The 22,155-nt window shown below is 46.7% G+C and overlaps 2 protein-coding genes across 7 annotated transcripts in view; both read right to left on the bottom strand.

Annotated features, from left to right (window-relative positions):
* LOC121549486 (ankyrin repeat and sterile alpha motif domain-containing protein 1B-like) overlaps positions 1-5,646 on the bottom strand; it is a 277,377-nt gene extending 271,731 nt beyond the window's left edge. For all 4 annotated transcript variants that reach the window (XM_045212863.1, XM_045212862.1, XM_045212865.1 and 1 more), the window contains exon 1: positions 4,997-5,646. In XM_045212863.1, coding sequence (XP_045068798.1) covers positions 4,997-5,127 — 131 coding nt within the window. In that variant the 5' untranslated portion in view covers positions 5,128-5,646. The remainder of the gene's footprint in view (positions 1-4,996) is intronic.
* Positions 5,647-8,362: 2,716 nt separating this feature from the next.
* The window catches only part of LOC121549461 (UHRF1-binding protein 1-like), a 46,991-nt gene continuing 33,198 nt past the window's right edge, over positions 8,363-22,155 (bottom strand). Inside the window, exons 16-24 of one of the 3 annotated variants that reach the window (XM_041861264.2) lie at positions 22,027-22,107; positions 21,421-21,575; positions 15,803-15,975; positions 15,432-15,582; positions 15,059-15,115; positions 12,981-13,237; positions 12,724-12,832; positions 12,104-12,252; positions 8,363-11,203 (exon numbers count right to left, since the gene is read on the bottom strand). In XM_041861264.2, the coding sequence (XP_041717198.2) occupies positions 11,075-11,203; positions 12,104-12,252; positions 12,724-12,832; positions 12,981-13,237; positions 15,059-15,115; positions 15,432-15,582; positions 15,803-15,975; positions 21,421-21,575; positions 22,027-22,107 (1,261 nt within the window). In that variant the 3' untranslated portion in view covers positions 8,363-11,074. The remainder of the gene's footprint in view (positions 11,204-12,103; positions 12,253-12,723; positions 12,833-12,980; positions 13,238-15,058; positions 15,116-15,431; positions 15,583-15,802; positions 15,976-21,420; positions 21,576-22,026; positions 22,108-22,155) is intronic. The other 2 variants (XM_041861270.2, XM_041861276.2) reach the window with 2 other exon arrangements.

The raw sequence follows: 22,155 nt of genomic DNA, 5'->3' as shown, positions 1-22,155 counted from the left end.
GTTGCATTGGCTCTGAGTCGGGTTCTCTGTCTTCAGATGTTCAGCCTAAGAGAAGAGGATTTGTGTGTGTGTGTGTGTGTGTTTGTTATCAGTGTGTGTGTGTGTGTGTGTGTGTGTGTGTGTGTGTGTGTGTGTGTGTTTGTTATCAGTGATGATGTGTGTGTGTGTGTGTGTGTGTTTATCAGTGATGATGTGTGTGTGTGTGTGTGTGTGTGTGTGGGTGTGTGTGTGTGTGTCCTCAGGGCAAGAACTCGTGAGTTGGAAGAACTGAGAGACCTATGGCGTGGGTGTTATCCTTAGCCACCTGCTGACAAGGCTGACAAGATAGGACTCTTGTTCATTGTATTGAATACAAAGGCCCAACACAAAATGGGTCATGCACAAGATTTTAGTCAGACCAAGCTATAACATTATATATTTACTACGACAGTACATTCAACCAAAAGCTAATATAACAAAGGCATCAGAGATTATTTATAATCTGTCACAGAAACTGGAATCCATCTCCCCAGATCAGTCAATAAATGCTTCTGGTATTGACTTATATGCTGCCCCTGTCTTCATGTTGTTGCTGGACATATCTTTTTTTAAATGTGTGTAGGTCACCTAAATCATCAGAAAAATTGCCCCTCCTGAGAATTTTTTCAGGAGCCGCCACTGATTATACACACACACACACACACACACACACACACACACACACACAGATACACTCCATTCTGAGTTAGCGATCTGCTTAAGATTCCAACACAAGCAACAGAACACATCAGAAAGTACACACACACACAGTATCTCTCTCTCCATCCATATCTCTATTTAAATTGGCACAAAGTGACAGAGACAAGCCTCCCCTGTGTTTATTTTGTATATGTTCTGCTGCTTGTGTGGATCACTGCTGTGTGTCTGTGTGTCTGTGTGTCCTCTGAGAATCACCACCTCTTCTCACATTGCTTCAGCACTGTTTGTTTGTGGAGGAGGATGACATACTGTACTCTCAGCCACATGGTGATCAAAGGGAGTTTCTCTATGTGTGTCTGTGTGTGTCTGTGCAATTGTAGAACCGCTTCAGTGACAGTAGCCACTAGAATAAGGAGTGACGACAGAAAGCACCTACAATAACCAGGACTTGACTCTCCTGTGTAGCTAGAGTGTTCAACGTATCTGGCATGTGTTGGCTTTTAAATATTTTCCTCCTATCGTCACACCATCATCATCGTCATCATTTCCCACATATTGCAATGGACTAGCATTATTCTCATCATGTGGTAACGTTAGTCATCACTGTAATAACTGTATGATTACATAATAGGGCTACGGTCATAAATCCAGCTTCATCATCATCATCATCATCATTACTGTGCCTCTACATAAAACCAGGCGCTGATACATGCAGAAGTTAGCATAACATAATCAACAACGACCATGTACAGCTAGTATATCTGAAATATGACCATGGCCATGAGATCATCTACTATTGATTTCCCTGTGTGTGTGTGTGTGTGTGTGTCCCACTATGTGGTGCTGAGAGGTTCTTGAAAAGTGTGTCACAGCTATGTAATGTTCTGAATGGCTTAAGCCTCGAGGGCCTTAAAATGGGGAAATATGCATAATTTTCATTAGCCTACCCTAATAGAACCTTCGACCTTCCGTTTGACTCACAGTCCATACATGTGGTGTGTGTCACTAGAGCCTAGTGTAGCAATCAACCCATTCAATAGCCACACACACACACACACACAGTATTTTATGATGCAGGGAATAAGCCTGAGGTGGTTTACAAAACCTTGTCCAGATGGACAGTCTATAGACCACTCACTGTTTCACAGACTTGACTGCATGGATCATTGCCTTGCCTTGACCCAATAAAAAGGCCCAACTTTCAATGTAATATAGTACAAATAAGACACACACAACAGGCCTTCAGGGACACAACTTTCTGTCAAAGCAAGCTTGCGCTTGGAATACATAGCACAGGCCTATTCAAGCATTGCATGTGACGCCAACAGTGTTGTGGATCTGGTACAGATACTGTACCACATGGCAGTTGATACGTACATATTGTTGTTTTATTACTTTTCCTCATTTTCTCATTTAACTGTAAGATGCAAATATTGTGGTTTTTATTGTTCCTGGAGGCTGTTGCCATAGTGATAACCAAAAGGTACCTGTGATGTACAAGCCTACTCTTTAGCTCCATCTCTTTACGTGCAGTTGAGGTACACGCACGCATGCACAGTTTCCATGCTCCCCCTCCCTCTTGCTTCCAATTCTCTCTTCCTTCATAGGCGTACACCCTTCCCATCTTCAGCTGTCTTGTTCCTCACTCTCGCCCGTCAGTGCACCTCAACACGGCTGTAAAAGCAAAGCACTGCTGCACGGCCTGAGGTGATGCTCCCTCCTGTACGCCCTGTCCTTTGCTCTAACTGATCACCTATCTCAGTCCTCTCTTCTTTACTGACAGAGATCGAAGGAGAGGCCTGGTGGAAAGGGACTATTCTCACAGTCTAAAGTTGTCTTTATACAAGGCTAAAGGTTCCATTTTGGCCTGAAAGACTATCCTTTTATGAGGTTACAGCATAACATACCGCCGGCCAATAAACAACCTATCACAAACACTCTGACTAAGTTATGGTCATTATGGGGGGGGGGGGTGTTTAAGCTTTAAGCTACTGATCAATGCCAAATATTCAGGCTGCTTGCTCCGACTAAATGTAACATACAGTGAGGGAAAAAAGTATTTGATCCCCTGCTGATTTTGAACGTTTGCCCACTGACAAAGACATGATCAGTCTATAATTTTAATGGTAGGTTTATCTGAACAGTGAGAGAAAGAATAACAACAACAAAATCCAGAAAAACGCATGTCAAAAATGTTATAAATTGATTTGCATTTTAATGAGGGAAATAAGTATTTGACCCCTCTGCAAAACATGATTTAGTACTTGGTGGCAAAACCCTTGTTGGCAATCACAGAGGTCAGACGTTTCTTGTAGTTGGCCACCAGGTTTGCACACATCACAGGAGGGATTTTGTCCCACTCCTCTTTGCAGATCTTCTCCAAGTCATTAAGGTTTCGAGGCTGACGTTTGGCAACTCGAACCTTCAGCTCCCTCCACAGATGTTCTATGGGATTAAGGTCTGGAGACTGGCTAGGCCACTCCAGGACCTTCATGTGCTTCTTCTTGAGCCACTCCTTTGTTGCCTTGGCCGTGTTTTTTGGGTCATTGTCATGCTGGAATACCCATCCATTACCCATTTTCAATGCCCTGGCTGAGGGAAGGAGGTTCTCACCCAAGATTTGACGGTACATGGCCCCGTCCATCGTCCCTTTGATGCGGTGAAGTTGTCCTGTCCCCTTAGCAGAAAAACACCCCCAAAGCATAATGTTTCCACCTCCATGTTTGACGGTGGGGATGGTGTTCTTGGGGTCATAGGCAGCATTCCTTCTCCTCCAAACCTGGCGAGTTGAGTTAATGCCAAAGAGCTCGATTTTGGTCTAATCTGACCACAACACTTTCACCCAGTTCTCCTCTGAATCATTCAGATGTTCATTGGCAAACTTCAGACGGCCCTGTATATGTGCTTTCTTGAGCAGGGGGATCTTGCGGGCGCTGCAGGATTTCAGTCCTTCACGGCGTAGTGTGTTAGCAATAGTTTTATTGGTGACTATGGTCCCAGCTGCCTTGAGATCATTGACAAGATCCTCCCGTGTAGTTCTGGGCTGATTCCTCACCGTTCTCATGATCATTGCAACTCCACGAGGTGAGCTCTTGCATGGAGCCCCAGGCAGAGGGAGATTGACAGTTATTTTGTGTTTCTTCCATTTGCGAATAATCGCACCAACTGTTGTCACCTTCTCACCAAGCTGCTTGGCGATGGTCTTGTAGCCCATTCCAGCCTTGTGTAGGTCTACAATCTTGTCCCTGACATCCTTGGAGAGCTCTTTGGTCTTGGCAATGGTGGAGAGTTTGGAATCTGATTGATTGATTGCTTCTGTGGACAGGTGTCTTTTATACAGGTAACAAGCTGAGATTAGGAGCACTCCCTTTCAGAGTGTGCTCCTAATCTCAGCTCGTTACCTGTATAAAGACACACCTGGGAGCCAGAAATCTTTCTGATTGAGTGGGGATCAAATACTTATTTCCCTCATTAAAATGCAAATCAATTTATAACATTTTTGACATGAGTTTTTCAGGATTCTTTTGTTGTTATTCTGTCTCTCACTGTTCAAATAAACCTACCATTAAAATTATACACTGATCATTTCTTTGTCAGTGGGCAAATGTACAAAATCAGCAGGGGATCAAATAATTTTTTCCCCTCACTGTAGTAGACATATTTTGGGGTACCTCCAAGTCGTATGATACTGTATGTAAGTATGGTCTGGTTACTTAAGAAATAAATGAATGTTATTCGATTTGTAACATATCATACGGATTGGAGGACACAACATATCATACTAAATGGTGGTTGCAAAAAACGTCCCAATCCATACGATTTGCTCTGAGACCAGGTTGAAATTGACAAATATATCTACAATGTAACATCAACATTTGCACTGGCAATTGATATGCTGTATTAGGCTACAGGTCTGTGCTGGCAACTAACTCCACCTTGGGACAAAACCATGCATCATTATAATCTATAGCCAGGGTCAGTGTACAACAATTTCACATCTGTCAAGATTCAGATGCAGCCAATCTTATGCACAGTTTGTGCGCCAAGTTCATATCTAACGCAAAACCCCATCTCGGACACAAAGACTACAACCAGGCTTGAGCAGAGGCTGCCTCGGGCTTTCCTGAATTATAAATTCACATAAAGTAATTTGTCTCATGACATGTAGTTTTGCGGTTTGCGTAAAAGTGCTATGCTACAATTTTGGCGCAACAGCCCATCTTTTTCAACGTAGACCATAAATAGAAGTATGGCAATAGGAGTATCAATTTGGCAATCTTCATATGACATGAAAATGTATGTTGATGACTTCGCCTACCTCAGTAGGTTGGGCAGAGGTATGGAGCCCGAGGCTGTCCCCAGGATTCCCTTTTTCCCACTCAGTAATTTCTCCACCAGGACCACATTCCCGATCCGGGCCGCTTCTAGTAGTTCTTGTTCCTTCCCCATCCCGACCGAAATTCTTCTAATCCCGGATTTATAATCCAAAAAGGGGATCCCCCTTTACTGTCTCGTGTGAAAAAACATTTCAGGGGGTTCTTTTTACTGCATGTTGCAGTAAGCGTTCCCTCAAATAGGTAGGTTATCGTCCGCGGTGTGCTGCAAGGTTGGCTGAGCAAGGCTCAGTTGCAGAACGAGTCCATTGTCGAACCGAACGCAGGAATGAGGAACCGTAAGTAGCGCGTTTTGCACGGTGCTGCCTGCTGCAGCTGGCTCGAGGGAACGACGAACAAGCCGGTTGCCAAACCCAGACCGCCACTCGCTCTCTTCGACTATTTCGTCCTCTCTTCTCTCTCTGTGTAGCCCAACAAACACAATGTGTCGTGTCCTATCGTATGTCTGTCTGTTATTGTAGCATCCCAATCTCTCCCTCTCTCTTTCTCTCAGTTCTCCACTTTCTTCGAACCGCACTCGCCACAGTGTGTAATGATCTCCTGCCGAATACAGCGTTGTACAGTATGGGCGTGGATGGCGGGGTTACAGCACCAACAGGAGGCGAAAAGGCTTTGTTATTTATTTCCCAACTAAAGAAAGTCACAAATTATATGAAAAGGCTCCTATATTCGGATAGCAGTCAGCTTTTGGAGCAATATCGATTTGTATATTCAACTATTGAGCGAATAACGGGTGCACATTTCATTATTATTGGATTATCAAGATAACCGTCTAAAATACATCAACTATCAGTGGATGCTGTAAAACAAAAAATATGGGCTATATACTGAAAATAATAGCAGCCTATGCCACCTGTTTGTGTGGCAAAACAAAGCAAGAGACCCATGTTTTTTAATGGTCTGCTCTGTCCATTGACAGCCTTGGATTGAGACACACCCCCTTTGTCAATCTCTTCTTCCCTTGCCAGAAGATTTGCCAGCGGTGACCTGCAGAGAATACACAATTATTGACAGGTTTACTGTCGGTTAATTAGGAATGATGTCACTATTTTCGTAACAATGCTGTAAGATAAGGAACACACACACGGCTGTGTGATTGTGCCCTGGCCCATGTCTGCACCTATGATGTGAGCTCAGTGCATTGCTTCCTGTCTTGCTGGGAAGAGAAGAACCCCCTATTGAGAGACGGAGGGTGATGGAGAAAAAAAGAGAGAGTAGGACTTCATATTGCTTACTAAAAGAGAGGGAGGAGAGGAATGTCCTTGCCAGAGAGAGAGAGAAGCAGCTGCAGCCCCATCGGGTGTTGGCTAGAGATACTACAATCTGACTGTCAGGGGAAAGCGGTGAAGCTGATCTCATGAGCCAAATCTATTCCAGAGCAGAGCCACACACACGACAATCCTTGTTTCACTCCATTGTTTAGCTGTCATTCGGTCATTTCATTGGTAGATGGATGAGAGGAGAAATGTGTGCTTCAAAACAAATCAAACCTACTAAATGATACATCTATTTTTTCCTTTTCTACTCTTCTCCATTCTGATTTTTAACTGGATTATATGACAAAACCACAACAAGGGGCGCATTCAGCAAGACGCAACGTTTTGGAACATTCAGATCAAAATATGCTATAAAAAACAAAAAGGTTCCTCTCTGACATCTACAATAAGGAAAAAACAAAAAGTTCCTCTCTGACACCTACAATAAGGAATCACCTTGGCTATTTTCATGGCATTTCTATCTGCAACATTTGACTACTGAACGTGGCTCTGGGTGACTACAGGGGAACCTACAGTCAGTACACATACCAGTAGATGTCACACTTGGACTGCTTTTCTGTCTTCATCAAGGACGCTGGCAGCATACACAACAGTGGACAGTAAGGGCTCTGTCTCAATCCATCCATGTCCTCTCCTTGACTACTCGGATCTGAAAGACCTGACCACAATTAACACAACTATAAGCAGTCTAGCAGATTAAATATGGCTGACATCAAAGGGTCATCATTTTGACCTGCAAACAACGGTTTCTGCTGCTCCTGGCTCATCAGGGGAGGTCCCCGTTTGAGAAGGTGTTTCGGTGCTGCTCACTACACCTTCTGAAGGGTGCGCCCATCGTGTTGATCTGGCCCGATCTGAGCCAGGTGGCTTGTCCACTACTCCTCCCTTTTAAGCCAGAGCCATTGAGATGCCTTCTCTGGCTCTTTTTCAGTTAATCTTTCCTCAATTCCTTGGAGAAGAAGGCCTGAGTGGAGGGATCTTGGACCGTCCCCTCCAATACGGTTGAGAGTGAGGCCAGGCGATACCCTCAAATTTAAATCTGGACCTCTAAGCCAGTTCCACTGCTTTTTTTCTCCTCTAAATCGGGGACTGAGTTAGACCTGGGACACCAGGTGGTGCGATTAATTATCAGGTAGAACAGAAAACCAGCAGCACTCCGGACCTCCAGGGTAGGATTTGATTACTCCTGGCCTAGGATGTGAGGAGTCACGAATACGTATTGAGAATGAGCCTTGCCTCCTGCCCATCTATGTGGCAGACCTTCTTTCTCTGTGCTCCCTTTACTCCTCAGTGCCCTCCTCCACAGTATTGCCCTCCACTGGTAGACACTTGGACAGTTGGTCTTCAATCCCTTGTCAATGTCTGGTACTTCAGCAGCTTTCCTTTCGTATGCTTCCACGATCGACTCCTACCATGGAACTGTTTGCTCTGTCCCATTAGTGGACTGGTGGAAGAAATATGGTGGAAGTTCCCTTGGCCAGATTCACCAGCTTTAAACCCCCCACAATTCAGTAGATAGGCAGATGAAGCATGGGTCACACCCAAGGTCATAACATTTACATTTTGATCATTTATCTGACGCGCTTATCCAGAGTGACTTAGTTAGTGAATTCAACTTTAAATGGGGAATTCCACCACTTTTCAACCTCATATTCATTATCTCCAGCAACATACCTGTTTCTACGTTTGAAAATCACTGTTTTTAAAATTATTTAACTTTTGATGTCATTGGGCAGAACTTTTTAACTGTATATATTTTTTTCTACCAAAAAACAACTCAATTTTCAGATATGTAGACACTGGCATTGTGCTGAAGACAATGAACATGAGGTTGAAAAGTGGTGGAATTGCCCTTTGAGGTAGCTAGGTAAAACAACCACATCACAGTCATTGTAAGTAAAAGTTTCCTCAATAGCGAAGCTATCAGCATAATCATTGCTAGTAAGAACAGATAAGTGCAAGTGTTAGTACAAGAAAGGCAAGTACAACAGCATGACAATTGAGAAATACATCTTTGATTGGATACCTTTTTATTTTCATCAGTAGCTCAGCAGCTTTGACAGACAAATATGACATATTAAGTCCTTTTCTTTTTGTTCTCAGGAGGCAGAGCTCCCAGGAGAGGAGAGCGGCCGAGCAGGTCAAGGGAGGAGCTATTGTAAAGAGGGGGCGGGTCTGTTCGGACCAGGAAGTGGATGAGAAACTGAGAGGGGGGGTAGCCTTTAAATTACAATCAAGTGTTCAAATCCTAACTGCCATTTCAAGTCTTGTTGTCAGTGTTGAGCAGGTAAGTGAACCTGCATCGTATCAAGGTAGAGAGATCTGGGGAGAGGGGACAGCGCAGCTTGGAAAGACATTCAGCTGGACTGGACTGAACTAGGCCTAGGCTGGGCTAGGTCTACAATTTGGATAGTTAAAGTAGAAAAATAATGTATTCCCGAACTGTGCCCTTTTTGAAGGACTAGGTTGGGGTCATTTCGAGTGAGCCTGCCAGTGAAAACCAAAGAAAGAAAAACAGTTGCCATCATTGGTGTGAATATAACTACTTTGTCCTTTTTCAGTTTTGTTTCAGGGCAATTGTGTTTTTACTTGATCTCCTTGCCATACGGGACAGAGAACCTGCAGACTGCACCTTTAAAGTGTGAGGCAAGCCATTGTAATGTCAGCAAATCTCATGATACTACTGGAAACGTCCCTGTGTAAGACGTGATGCTTCAGACAGTACTGCCCGCTGACTGTATTCTGTGTGTTGAGCCAAAAGCATGTTCCAAAGGGGAAATATAGCTCATTTCTATTCTACTCTATTCTAGAACACTCCCCCAAGGAGTTTATGCAAATATAGAATGCACGCACAGAAAAGCACATGCGCCAGTGTTTTCCCTCCTGCATTTGGAGGAGAGAGTAAGCTAACGTAGCAGGCGTAAAAGAAACGCCTGAAACTAGATCCTCTACATACAAATCTTGACTAAAAAACCCCCCCAAAAAACCTGTCTGGAGGTTCTCTTCTGCACTGTTCAACCAATCCAGTACATGTGGAGGAGGAGTTAAGATGGAGCGTCACCTTGTTAACATCCAAAAGCGGAAGTCGCGTCACAGGCTCCCTTTCCATTTCCCCTGAAAACCGGATCATACGATTGTTGGGGACTCGGCAGAGGTGAGAGCGCAGAGCTGTATTCATTAGTTGCAGACCATTGCAAAAAAAACGTTTTGCAATGGAAACCGTTTACTCTAGGAACTAAACAGTGCAAACTGAACCAACAGTGCAAACTGGACCTACCTGAATTTGTCCAATATAAACTTTTTTAGTTGCAAAACATTTTGTAATGGAATCCAAATAATGAATACACCCCAGGCTTTATCCTCATTGGAGAATAGAGACGGTAACTTGCTGTCCACATTAGTGTTCTTTCCACTCATTGGATGATCGAGAAATTACAGAATAGTGTTCTCAACCGGATTGGAGGATGCTTTCGTACAGGGGTCATATTTACAGTGAATAAAGTTCAAAAGTGCTGGACACGCAACTAGCTATTTACATGTAGAAAAATAGGGGAAAAGGCCAGTGCAATGGGACATTATGGGCATTGAAGACGTCAACTAGATGGAATGGAAAGTAAGAAAAGTAAATGTGAAAATATTTAAATTGTATATTTTCATTTTCAATTCAATGAAATGCTTGTTTTAGTAACATGACAAATACATGTTGAACACACACACACATTGCGCAACCATTCAGAATTCTGTAGAAAACATTTGTGTGTACGCTTTGCCCATCATAAGTACATTACCATACACACACACTCCAAGTACAATTGGTTAAGTGCTAGATAAAAAAAATTCATAAGCACCAAATTACATGTTCTATGTTTCAGCGCAGTGCAAAATAAGTCTATTTTTAAGACATTCCTCCAAAAGATATGACATTCAGTCTCACCCCACCCAACCAGGCAAGCCCCTCCCATAAAGATGCAATAAGGTCATAATACATGTAGAATACGCTCCTCCAAAATTTGATGCATGATAAAGTTCCCCCTTTTTGCATTGTTTATCCTATTTAAGGTAACGATTCGGGGAGGGCAACTTTTCCCCCAAGCCTAACATTCAGGACTCCCACCCCACCCAATCTCCCTAGGCTCTCCATTCCACTTGAGGGCTGTTTAATTTAGATTTGGCCCCTCCCTCTCCCCCTCCCTCCATACGCTCCAATATTTAGGAGGCAGCTCTGGCTTGCAGAGTCGGATTACTGGAGAGAGACTGAACACTTTAATTTACTGCATAAAGAGAGACAAACTAAAAACAAGCACGACAATCATGTAAAACAAGCATGTGTACTGCAGTCCTTAGTCCCAGCCCAGGGATGACACGGCAGCACTGTATCGAAGGGGGGGTGAAAGTCTAACTGTCCACTTTCCAGTTCCTCTACTGGCGGTAGGATGGGGGTGGTAGGCGGGCTGAAGTGAAAAAGTAGCCCCCCTCTCGGGTTTTCAGGGACTGTGTGTGTGTGTTAAGGAGTAGACTTCATGGGCCGTTTGTGTGTGTGTGTGTGTGAGGTCTAGTTCTTAGGCGACCAGCCCTTCATCAGAACAGGCTTGAATGACCCGGCTGACGCTTGAATAATACTTGTATGATGCTATATCAAGTAGCCCCAGTATCCAGCACCCCTTCTCCCCTGTGGTGATATGCAGCACTGCAGGCTGGTGATCACTGGGCCTCTGTTGGCCTACCCTAGCTGCTGTTCACTTTGAGACTCTTCATGCGGTGCAACAGGGAGTCCTTCTCCATTTGGGCCTCAGCTAGAGCCATCTTGGCTTTGGACAGCTCCAGTTTCAAACACTCGTTCTCCTCTATCAACAGCTAGGGGGAAACAGAAGAGTGTGTAAGTGAAATTCTTATGGAAAAATCTACTTTTTGGTCCACCAGCCACTGTGGCAGGTAGATTTGTTTTAAAATCTACCAGACACTCAGATTTTTTTACCTGCCAAAATATTGTTTTCCCCACTAAAATTACACTAACAAAACACAAAAAAACAGATGAGCATGGTTTGTAATGTTTCTAAAACAAATGTATTACTAGTAAGAACTAATGTGGTATATTGTTTAATTTAATTTTTTGTGACCCGAGTCTTTTAACCAAAATATCACAGATGAGACAAACATTTTCACTTAAGGGCGGGAGGTTACCGTGGTAGCGCGACTAGAGTCATGTTTGTAGCTGTGTCTGACTAGTAGAAGGGTTGTCTTCTCTTCCCTAGCAGTTACATCTCAAACATAGAAAAACAACCTAGCTTGTGAACAAAACAATGTATATAGCCAAGAAACACAAGTAGGCATCAAATTTGACCAACTTTGATGCCTGTTCGCAGCGCTTCTAAAAATGAATATTCCACTCAGCTCTTCACGTGCGCACAGCCCCCAGCCAGGCAGTGTTGCAGTGCGAGGTGGAATAGGCTATATAGGATATGTAGTTATTTGACTGTGCGATTAATTTACCAGCTATGAAACAAACCGGCGGAAATACTTTGAAAACAGCTATTGCAGCATTTATTTTACTATACATATGATCATACTTGACTATTTATATTCACAAATGCGAGTGAAATGCTCGCACTGTGGAACCCTGACCACCCGCCAACATGGCTGGTGAAATATACATTTTACCCGCCAATGCCAAAATTGACCCTCATTTGGCAGGTGGCGGATGTTAATTTTAGGCCCTGGATGAGTGGGTGATGTGTGTGTGTGTGGACTACACACCAGTTCTTTGTTGGAGGGGGTTGTGCTAGAACTAGCAGGGCTGTGGGTCTGTGTGGCCTTGGGAGTGCTGTTGACCACACCCACACTCTCAGGGACTGGAGACAGACCGCTGTCAATCAATTGGACTTCTTTCTCAGACACATTTTCCACTGTGACAACAGAGAGAGTGGGTGAAAGAGAGAAAGGTAGAAATAAACTTCTAAGGCATGTCATTGTATGATGATGAAATGAGAGTCTTAGGGAGGAGGGTGCAGGAGGGTGTGTGTGTTACTGTCTTTGTGTATAAGTGAATGTGTGAGGCAGTGTGTGTGTGTGTGTTTATACGTGAGGCATGAATGTGTGTGTGTCAATGTGTAGATGCATACGGCAGTGTGTGTGTGTGAGGCAGTCTGTGTGTGTATGTGTGCATGAGGTCGTGTGTGTGTGTGTCTGTATGCATGAGGTAGTGTGTGTGTGTATGTATGCATGAGGTAGAGTGTATGTATGCATGAGGTAGAGTGTATGTATGCATGAGGTAGTGTGTGTGTATGTATGCATGAGGTAGTGTGTGTGTGAATGTTTGAGGCAGTGTGTGTTTGTGCATGAGTGAATGTTTGAGGCAGTGTGTGTGTGTGTCTCACCCCCTATAGAGAAGGCTCCATCGTCGGTCCTGTGGATGAGCAGGTTGGAGATGTGCAGGGTGATGGGGGTGGGATCAGGGTCAGACGGGTTGTCACGGGGACCATCATCCTGCAGAGGGGGACAGAGGTTAATGTGTGTGTGTGTGTGTGTGTCTGTCTGTTCCGGCGTCTGTGCCCGCGTCTGTGCGGGCGTCTGTCTGTGCGTGTGTCTATGTGCGTCGGTCTGTCTGTCTGTGTGTCTGTGTGTCCATCCCCACCTTCAGGTCGATGTGTGTGTCCCTGACGCTGATCTCCATGGGGAGGACCTGGGGGGCGGAGTCATCCTCCAGGAAGTGAGCCAGGTTCCTTAGAGACGACATGAGGAAGCTGGCCCGGTAGCCGCGGAGACGCAGCTGGAGGAAACCGTTGGTCTCGGCCAGGGGGGAGTGGGCGGCGGCGCAGGGCCCGCTCTCCAGCCGAGCCCTGACCTCCGGGTGATGGGTGGTCCCGTCTGAATTGACCTCCAGACCACCACCTAGCGAGGGAAAGAGAGGAAGGAGAGAGAAAAGGTGGGGGAAAGAGAGACAGGAGTGGGGGGAAGGAGAGAGGGGAGTGGGAGGATTGGGGAGAAGATGAGAATAACATCATTAATAAATCACACAGTAATCAATCAATTCCCATTCAAAAGAGAAGGCATAGATTGGCTGCAATACAAACAGAATCACTGCAACCACAATTCAAAGAAAAGGCTCAGCGATGGCCGCTTGGCAGGTATACAACCAGACATTGCCTTACTGCTGACGCCCCGTCTATGAATTCCATTTCTAAGGTGTGACAAATTTGTAAAGCAAAGTCCCTTTTGGGGGGGTACTAATCCCATAAAGCAATTTCAAGGCCAGCAAAGTGCCACAGCAGCTGCACCCACGCAAGAACACACACGTTAAGATAACGATGTTAAAGCATCTGTCACTGCCTCAGTAAGGAAGGAAGGAGAGATGGAGGGAGGAAATGGCAGAGAAGTGAGTAAGAGAAGGTAAGAGGTAAAAATAGAAATAGTGAGAAAGTGATAGAAGGAGAGAAAGACAGAGGGGTAGGAAAGGAGAGAGAGAGAGAGAGAGGAGGAGGTAGGAAAGGAGAGGGAGAGAGAGAGAGGGGGGTTAGGGAAGGAGAGAGAGAGAGGGGGGTAGGGAAGGAGAGAGAAAGAGAGGTAGGGAAGGAGAAGGAGAGAGAGAGAGAGGGGTAGGGAAGGAGAGAGAGAGGGGTAGGGAAGGAGAGAGAGAGAGAGAGGGGTAGGGAAGGAGAGAGAGAGAGAGAGGTAGGGAAGGAGAGGGAGAGAGAGAGGTAGGGAAGGAGAGGGAGAGAGAGAGGTAGGGAAGGAGAGGGAGAGAGAGAGGTAGGGAAGGAGAGGGAGAGAGAGAGGTAGGGAAGGAGAGGGAGAGAGAGAGAGAGAGAGGGGTAGGGAAGGAGAGAGAGAGAGAGGTAGGGAAGGAGAGGGAGAGGTAGGGAAGGAGAGGGAGAGAGAGAGGTAGGGAAGGAGAGGGAGAGAGAGAGAGGTAGGGAAGGAGAGGGAGAGAGAGAGAGAGGGGTAGGAAAGGAGAGAGGGGGATTACACTTCTGTGAAAGAGGGAGGAGGCGGAGCTAAGATAGTGTTTCTCTCATTGCCTGAACCCCTGAATCTGCTGAGAGTGAGAGGACACGGTCTCATAGTACTGGGGGTTAATATGGACCTCACCAACCCCCTCTTAAATATTCACACATGTAGGAGGTGACATGCTCGAGACACACATGCACACACAACCTGCGGTGCCACGAACACACCGACACTGGGTTTAATGTAGCTGGTAATGGGAGCAAAACCCCCATTAGTGCTAATGCACCGTCTCACTGCAGCAGTTAGGACACACACAGCCCTTGAGACACACACTGCAGTCACACACAGTGTGTGTGAGTTTGTGTTTGGTTTTACTATCCTTGTGGGAACCAGAAGTCCTCACCAGGATAGTAAAACAAGGAAAATCGTGGGGACATTTCGCTGGTCCCCACAAGGAAAAAGGCTATTATAGGCTTAGGGGTTAAGTTAAGGGCTACAATTAGGGTTAGAATTGGGGTTAGGTTTAGGGAAAATAGGATTTTGAATGGGAATCAATTGTTTGGTCCCCACAAGGATAGTAAAACAGTGTGTGTGTGTGTGTGTGTGTGTGTAGCATGCTTAGTGGAGTAAAAAGACTAATGACTATCTCTGTCATTTCATACCAATGATCAAATCAGAGACACTGTAAAACACACAAAACAGGTACTAACACTTGTGCGCAAGCTTGTGTATGCCCATCCATGCTTATGTTCCACACACACATACCTTTGCTGCCTGGGGCAGGGGGTACAATAGTACTGCCCTGAGCAGTGGGTACCATACCTGCAAGAGTTATGGAAGGGTAAACCAAGTAAATTGGGAGTGTGTGTGTGTGTGTGTGTGTGAGTGTAGCCTTAACCCAGCTATAGAGAGAACTCCACGAGAATGGGGAATAGCTCAACTGCAGTGTGTGTGTGTGACTGCAGTGTGTGTGTGTGTGTGTGACTGCAGTGCGTGTGTGTGTGTGTGACTGCAGTGTGTGTCTCGAGGTGTGTCGGTACTAGCCCACATGTATGTGTGTGCGCGCGTATACATTTGTGTGTGTACGCATGGGCATGCACGTGCGCGCGTGTGTGTCTATGTGTGCCGTTGTCCTTACCCAGGCTGCGGTTGCTGAGGTATTGCCGGAGGCTGACATTTCCCAGCTGTGTGGGTCTGACACGACCCACCTCCAGAGCGACAGCCGTGCTCTCCCCTCGCACCTCCATCCCCACACACACACACTGCACCTTCAGCACCAGCACCGACACCTGGGGGGAGAGGGAGGTATTAAGTTGGATAAGAGCATCTGCTAAATGAATGTAAAAATGTAAGTTAACTCAATCAATTCAGAAAGTGTACTCATGCATGTGTGTATATGTATATATAGAGTGTGTGTGTGTATGCACGTGTGTGTATGCACGTGTGTGTACTGCAGGGTGTTTGTTCATGTGTCCATGCCTGCATACATTTCATGTGCGTGTGTGTTACCATGTCTTTGGTGGGTTCGTCGATGCTCTGGGAGGTGGCGCTGACAGTATCAGGTGAGCCAGCACCGTCCTGCTCCCCTGTGCCAATGGCCGATGCTGCTGCTGCCTCCTTGGCAATTTCTGTGGCACTCTGCTCACTCACCGCATCCTTAAAGCCTGAGATGGACATGTCGTCTGTGGACACATCATTAATTAATTGATGGTCTGCTACCGATACATTGATAAATATCAGACACAAACCTAGATTCTTGATTCTGGTATAGATCACATCAGCTCACAACTGCCATCTCCTGGACAAACTATGTAATAGAAGAACTCTGCAAAAGCCATTCAAGATATATAGAAACTGGGGTTTACCCTCCATATTTAGGCCAAATATATATATATATTGTGATGTCACGAGAGGCTACACAGCTTTCAGCGGGATTGCTCAAGTAGTGCAAGGAGACAAGGTTCAAACAAAACAAGGATTTTATTAAAGGTCTTGGGAAATTAACGAAAATATAACCAAATTCTGTTCTCTTGTGGCTCTTTAAGGGTTAACAGTTCAGGGATGTCTCTTCCACATCCAAAATCATAGTTCTCACTCGCTCAGTTAACTTTTCCCCAGCCTTACTGTAGTCCACGTTGCAGCTAGTGGCCAACCCAGCAAAACGTCCTTCCAAATGTCCCACACGTATTTCCACAGGTGCATATATCCAAAGGTGAGTATTTCCCAAAGGTAAGTATCTCCAAATCCTTATATTCCTCATGGAAGTGGACGTGCAGCACTCTTGTCCTCCAGAGAGCCCAGGTTGGAGACTGTGTCTCTTCCCTTCCCAAACCTTCAGCTCATCAGCTCCTGATTTGTTTCAGCTGCGTGGGAAGATTGGCCATAGAGGGGTGGCGTTCCCGACCATACCAGCAGATGGAGCCATAGCTGTCTGGGTTTGCAGCCACCTCAGGGGATGTAACGTCCCTCCAGGACACAGCCTCTCGTGACATCACACATCCCCTCCTCGGGACCGACGTCCTCGTCGGGGTAAAGGCAGCGAAGAAGGCATCACGCCGGGAGAGGGCGTCCGCATTGCCGTGGTGCTTGCCAGCCTGCTCTCTCTTCAACTCCTCCACCTCTAGGACCAGGGACTCAGCCTCCTGTTGTCTCTCCTTGAGTTTCTTACTGAACGCATCAGCCTTGGTTTTAGCAGAGTTTAGCTTCTGTTGAGCAGCTTTCAGTTCCTTCTCTCTCTCTGCCTCCGCATTCTTCATCTTGTTCTCCAACACCTTGTACTTCTCCTCTGCCTTCTTCTGGACCTCCTTACTACTGCGCAGGGTCTCCTCACACTCCTCGATGGTCCTGCGCAGCCTCTCCAGCTCCTCCTGTTGCTTATGGAAGGAGCTCTGTTGGAGTTTAGCCTGGAGGATATCTAACTCTTCTGTCTTCATGTCTAACTGTTGCTTTAACAAACGATACCTCTCAGCGGTCCCCTTCAGACCAGACAGTTCTTTGTCCAGATTCTGTAGCTCCGTCTCTGTGTCGGTCTGGGCACCTGCCATCCCTATCAGAGCCCGGGCGGGAGTGAGTAACTCGGAGGATTGCACCGGAGCCTTCCCAGGATGAGTCTTGCCTCTCCGTTTCCGAGGTACTCGGGTTATCCTCTCCTGAGACTCTCTCCAGAGTGGGTAAAAGGCTGGGCAGTCTCGTCCAATTAGGACAGGGACGGGGAGGGAATCAACCACCCCCGCCGTCGTGTGTATGGTTCCCCGTGTGCTGGTCATTGTAAGTTCAGTAATGGGGTATTCTCTGGTGTCCCCATGGACACAGGAAACTGGGAGGACTTTCCCCCGGGGTCAGACACGTTGGGCCCACCAAATCCTTACGCACCAGGGTGGCCCGGCTACCAGAATCCAGTAAGGCCTCCACATCATGGTGATTCACAGTTACCGGGCAGGTGGGGGGTCGATCTGGGCCGCCATCTACGACTCCCAAGAGCGAGGCAAAACGGTGTGTGGGTGCTGAGCTGGAGGACTCCGCAGTGGGCATAGGTTCCTCGGCTGGTTTCCCACACTGCCAGGAGATATGTCCCATCTCCCCACACCGGTAACACTGTCGAGTTTCCCCCCTCCTGGTGTACTCTTCTTGGACCCGCCTGGTTTCTGGCTCCCCCTGGAGCCGGGATAAGTCCTGACGTGGCTGGGTTCGAGACCTTGGGGTCCTTTGGACGGGTTCTTTTCATTTGTGGTGGGGCCGCACTCCTGGGGTCTTTTCGGGAAGCATTCAGCATCTCCGCTGTGGCCTGGTACTTTTCCACAGCTTCCACGGTCAGATCAGCCGTGGTCAAGGCCTGTTGACTGATGAACCGTTTTGCCTCATAAGGCAGGGCGCGTAGGTAACGATCCACCACAACGGCCTCCACCACCGCCGCTGCTGTATTCCTCTGCGGATCCAGCCATTTCCTTGCGATTCGGACAAGTTCATGCATCTGCGCCCGAGGAGGTTGGTCTGGTTGGAAGGTCCAACTGTGAAAGCGCTGGGCCATACCAAACTTTGTGAGTCCATATCTGCTGAGGATCTCAGACTTCAGGGCATCATAGTCAGTAACCTGGTCAGGGCCCAGGTCCCGGACAGCATTCAGCGATTCCCCGGTTAGAAAGGGGGGCTAACAGACCAACCCACTGTTGCTTGGGCCAGGCTTCCCTAGTGGCCGTGGCCTCAAATGCATGCAGGTATGCCTCAATGTCATCGGTAGCTCCCATCTTAGATATAAAGTCACTTGCCTTTATTGGGCGGGTATTTTGGACCACCCTCTGTCTCTGCAACTGCAATTCCTCTGCCTTCAGAAGGTTGGCTTTCTTTTGCTCCTCCAAGAGAGCCACGTTTGCTTGCATCTGGGCTTGCTGGCCAGCAACAAGGGCTTTCAATATGTCCTCCATTTCAGTCGGCGGGGAGCCTACGGCCAACTTGGAAAACTGGGTGATCAAACCTTCGGTATCCTCCTCTGACATGCACTATTAACGCTTGAGCGTGCCCGCATTCTCCACCATCTGTGATGTCACGAGAGGCTACACAGCTTTCAGCGGGATTGCTCAAGTAGTGCAAGGAGACAAGGTTCAAACAAAACAAGGATTTTATTAAAGGTCTTGGGAAATTAACGAAAATATAACCAAATTCTGTTCTCTTGTGGCTCTTTAAGGGTTAACAGTTCAGGGATGTCTCTTCCACATCCAAAATCATAGTTCTCACTCGCTCAGTTAACTTTTCCCCAGCCTTACTGTAGTCCACGTTGCAGCTAGTGGCCAACCCAGCAAAACGTCCTTCCAAATGTCCCACACGTATTTCCACAGGTGCATATATCCAAAGGTGAGTATTTCCCAAAGGTAAGTATCTCCAAATCCTTATATTCCTCATGGAAGTGGACGTGCAGCACTCTTGTCCTCCAGAGAGCCCAGGTTGGAGACTGTGTCTCTTCCCTTCCCAAACCTTCAGCTCATCAGCTCCTGATTTGTTTCAGCTGCGTGGGAAGATTGGCCATAGAGGGGTGGCGTTCCCGACCATACCAGCAGATGGAGCCATAGCTGTCTGGGTTTGCAGCCACCTCAGGGGGATGTAACGTCCCTCCAGGACACAGCCTCTCGTGACATCACAATATATATATATATTTTTGTATTTCTGGTTTCTGTTCTCCTATAAAATAATGCATAAATTGAGGCACAGTGACAAGATTTGTGAGTCACGGATAGCCCTAGTCAGACCTGTTATGCCTGGAGGAGAATCATGCTCAACCCCATTGCAAAACCCCATAGCAAAATGAATAGAATTGCAGGAAATTAGCATCCGAAGCAGAGTTCGGAATATTAATATATATATGTGAATGGTGTGTATAGACAGTATAGACAGTATGTGAATAGAAAAGGTGAGTACAGCAGTAGTTATATAGGATGAGCCTAGACTAGAATACCGTATATACATATGAAGCGGGTAAAACAGTATGTAAACTATTATTACATTATTAAAGTGGTAGCCGGCTAGTAACAGTGACTAAGGTTCAGGCCAGGGAACTGGGCGGAGGACGGCTAGTGGTGACTGTTTAACAGTCTGAAGGCCTGGAGATAGAAACTGTTTATCAGTATCTCGGTCCCAGCTTTGATGCACCTGTACTGTCTGTCTTCTAGATGGTTGCGGGGTGAACAGGCCGTGGCTGGGCTGCTGAGGTCCTTGATCTTCTTGGCCTTCCTGAGACACCGATGTAGATGCCCCCGATGATCCATTGCACTGACCGCACCACCCTCTGGAGAGCCCTGCGGTTGCGGGCGGTGAAATTGCAGTACCATGCGGTAATACAGCCCGACAGGATGCTCTCGATGGTGCATCTGTAGAAGTTTGTGAGGGTCTTACATGCTAACCAAGCCGGCTCCGCGCGTGCATCTGCGTGCGCCTTTCGTGCGCATGTTGATTTTGTCTATCCCCACCAGAGGCGTTCATGACACGCAGGTTAAAATACCAAAACAAACTGTGAACCAACTATATTAATTTGGGGACAGGTCAAAACACACATGAAACATTCATGGACATTTAGCTAGCTTGCTGTTAATTTGTCCTGGGAGATAAACTGTTTTAGCTGGATCTTTGTAGAATTTTGACCCATTTAGTCTCACACAATATCGTGTGTTGTCTACTCTGACAATTAATTCACAGATAAAGAGGAAACCTGGTTAGTTTTTAGTTAGTTTTCTTTGATTAATCTATTCTCGTTCATCTTTCTTCTGTGGATTATATATGGCGGTTGGCAACCAACTTTAAGGTGCATTACCGCCACCAACTGGACTGGAGTGTGGACCTCAGTTCATCTTTCAATCACCCAGGTGGGTATATGCTCCTAAAAACCAATGAGTAGATGAGAGAGGCGGGACTTGCAGCGTGTCAAGCATCTAAAATAGAGCCAAGTTATATTTTAGCGCTTGGTACGCAGACGCCCGTTGACGCGTGCAGGCAGTTGATGAAATGATTGAATAACGTGTACATTTATTTTGCAACGCTCGTAACGAGACCGGTTTGGTCAGCATATTAGAGGCCAAGCCAAATTTCTTCAGCATCCTGAGGTTGAAGAGGCTATGTTGCACCTTCTTCACCACGCTGTCAGTGTGAAGGGACCATTTCAGATTCTCAGTGAGGAACTTGAAGCTTTTGACCCTCTCCACTGCGGCCCCTTCGATGTGGATGAGGGCGTTCACTCTCTCCACGATCAGCTCCTTAGTTTTGTTGACGTTGAGGGAGAGGTTATTTTCCTGGCACCACTCCGCCAGGGCTCTCTCCTCCTCCTTGTAGGCTGTCTCATTGTTGTTGGTAATCAGGCCTACCATTGTTGTGTCGTCAGCAAACCTGATGAATGAGTTGGAGACGTGCGTGGCCACGCAGTAATGGGTGAACAGGGAGTACAGGAGGGGGCTGAGCATGCACCCCTGAGGGGCCCCCTGTGTTGAGGGTCAGAGTGGTGGAGGTGATGTTGCCTACCTTCACAACCGGAGGTCGGGCCGTCAGGAAGTCTAGGATCCAGTTTCACAGGGAGGGGTTCAGACCCAGGGCCCTGAGCTCAGACCCAGGGCCCTGTGTGTGTGTGTGTGTGTATGTGTGGTTCCTACCTCTCTCCAGCAGGCTGTATGCGTCCGCGTCTCCGTCCTCCATCAGGTAGCTGTCTATGGAGAGGTTGTCCAAGGACTGCAGAGACGGAGTCTTCTTCATGTTCTTATAGGACACTGAGAAACTGGACTGGGAACGCTCCCTCATCAGACGCCCGCTGAAACACACACACGTGAGTGGGGGAGAAGGGTGAGGGGAAAGAAAAACAGGAGTACTATGGACCTCGAGGCATGGATTTGATTTGAATAGACCTGCGCCCGGTTTCCCAAAGCATCTTAAGGCTGAGTTGATCGTTAGAACCATTGAGCTGGTTCTAACAATGAACTTAGCCTTCAAATGCTTTTGCAAAACCGGGCCCAGGTCTAGACCATTTACCACAAGCAAGGACCTAGCCTAGGCTATATGCTACTAGTCACCAGATAAAGGCTACACACAAACTATTCACCGGGTACACACACCAACTTGCAGCTTGGAAACAGATACAGACCCACATACACTCCCACAGACAAGTCTACGTGCAGATACAACACACACACACCACAACGTGAACAGATATTTAAAGGAATGCGCACACACACACAGAGAGACAGACCCATAGCGTGTCTTACATGTTGGAAATAGAATATAGGGAGGTGGACCGGTTGTTTGAGGAGCTGAGCCGGTCAGAAACCACTGACAAACTGCCTTTCCTTTGTAGAGAGAGAACACACACACACACACCTTGCATGGGTCAGAGC

This window comes from Coregonus clupeaformis, unplaced genomic scaffold (genome assembly GCF_020615455.1).
Source record: "Coregonus clupeaformis isolate EN_2021a unplaced genomic scaffold, ASM2061545v1 scaf0058, whole genome shotgun sequence".
NCBI classification, from domain to species: Eukaryota; Metazoa; Chordata; class Actinopteri; order Salmoniformes; family Salmonidae; genus Coregonus; species Coregonus clupeaformis.
The sequence above is the reverse complement of the archived record's forward strand: the minus strand, read 5'-3'. Positions and strand labels throughout refer to the sequence as shown.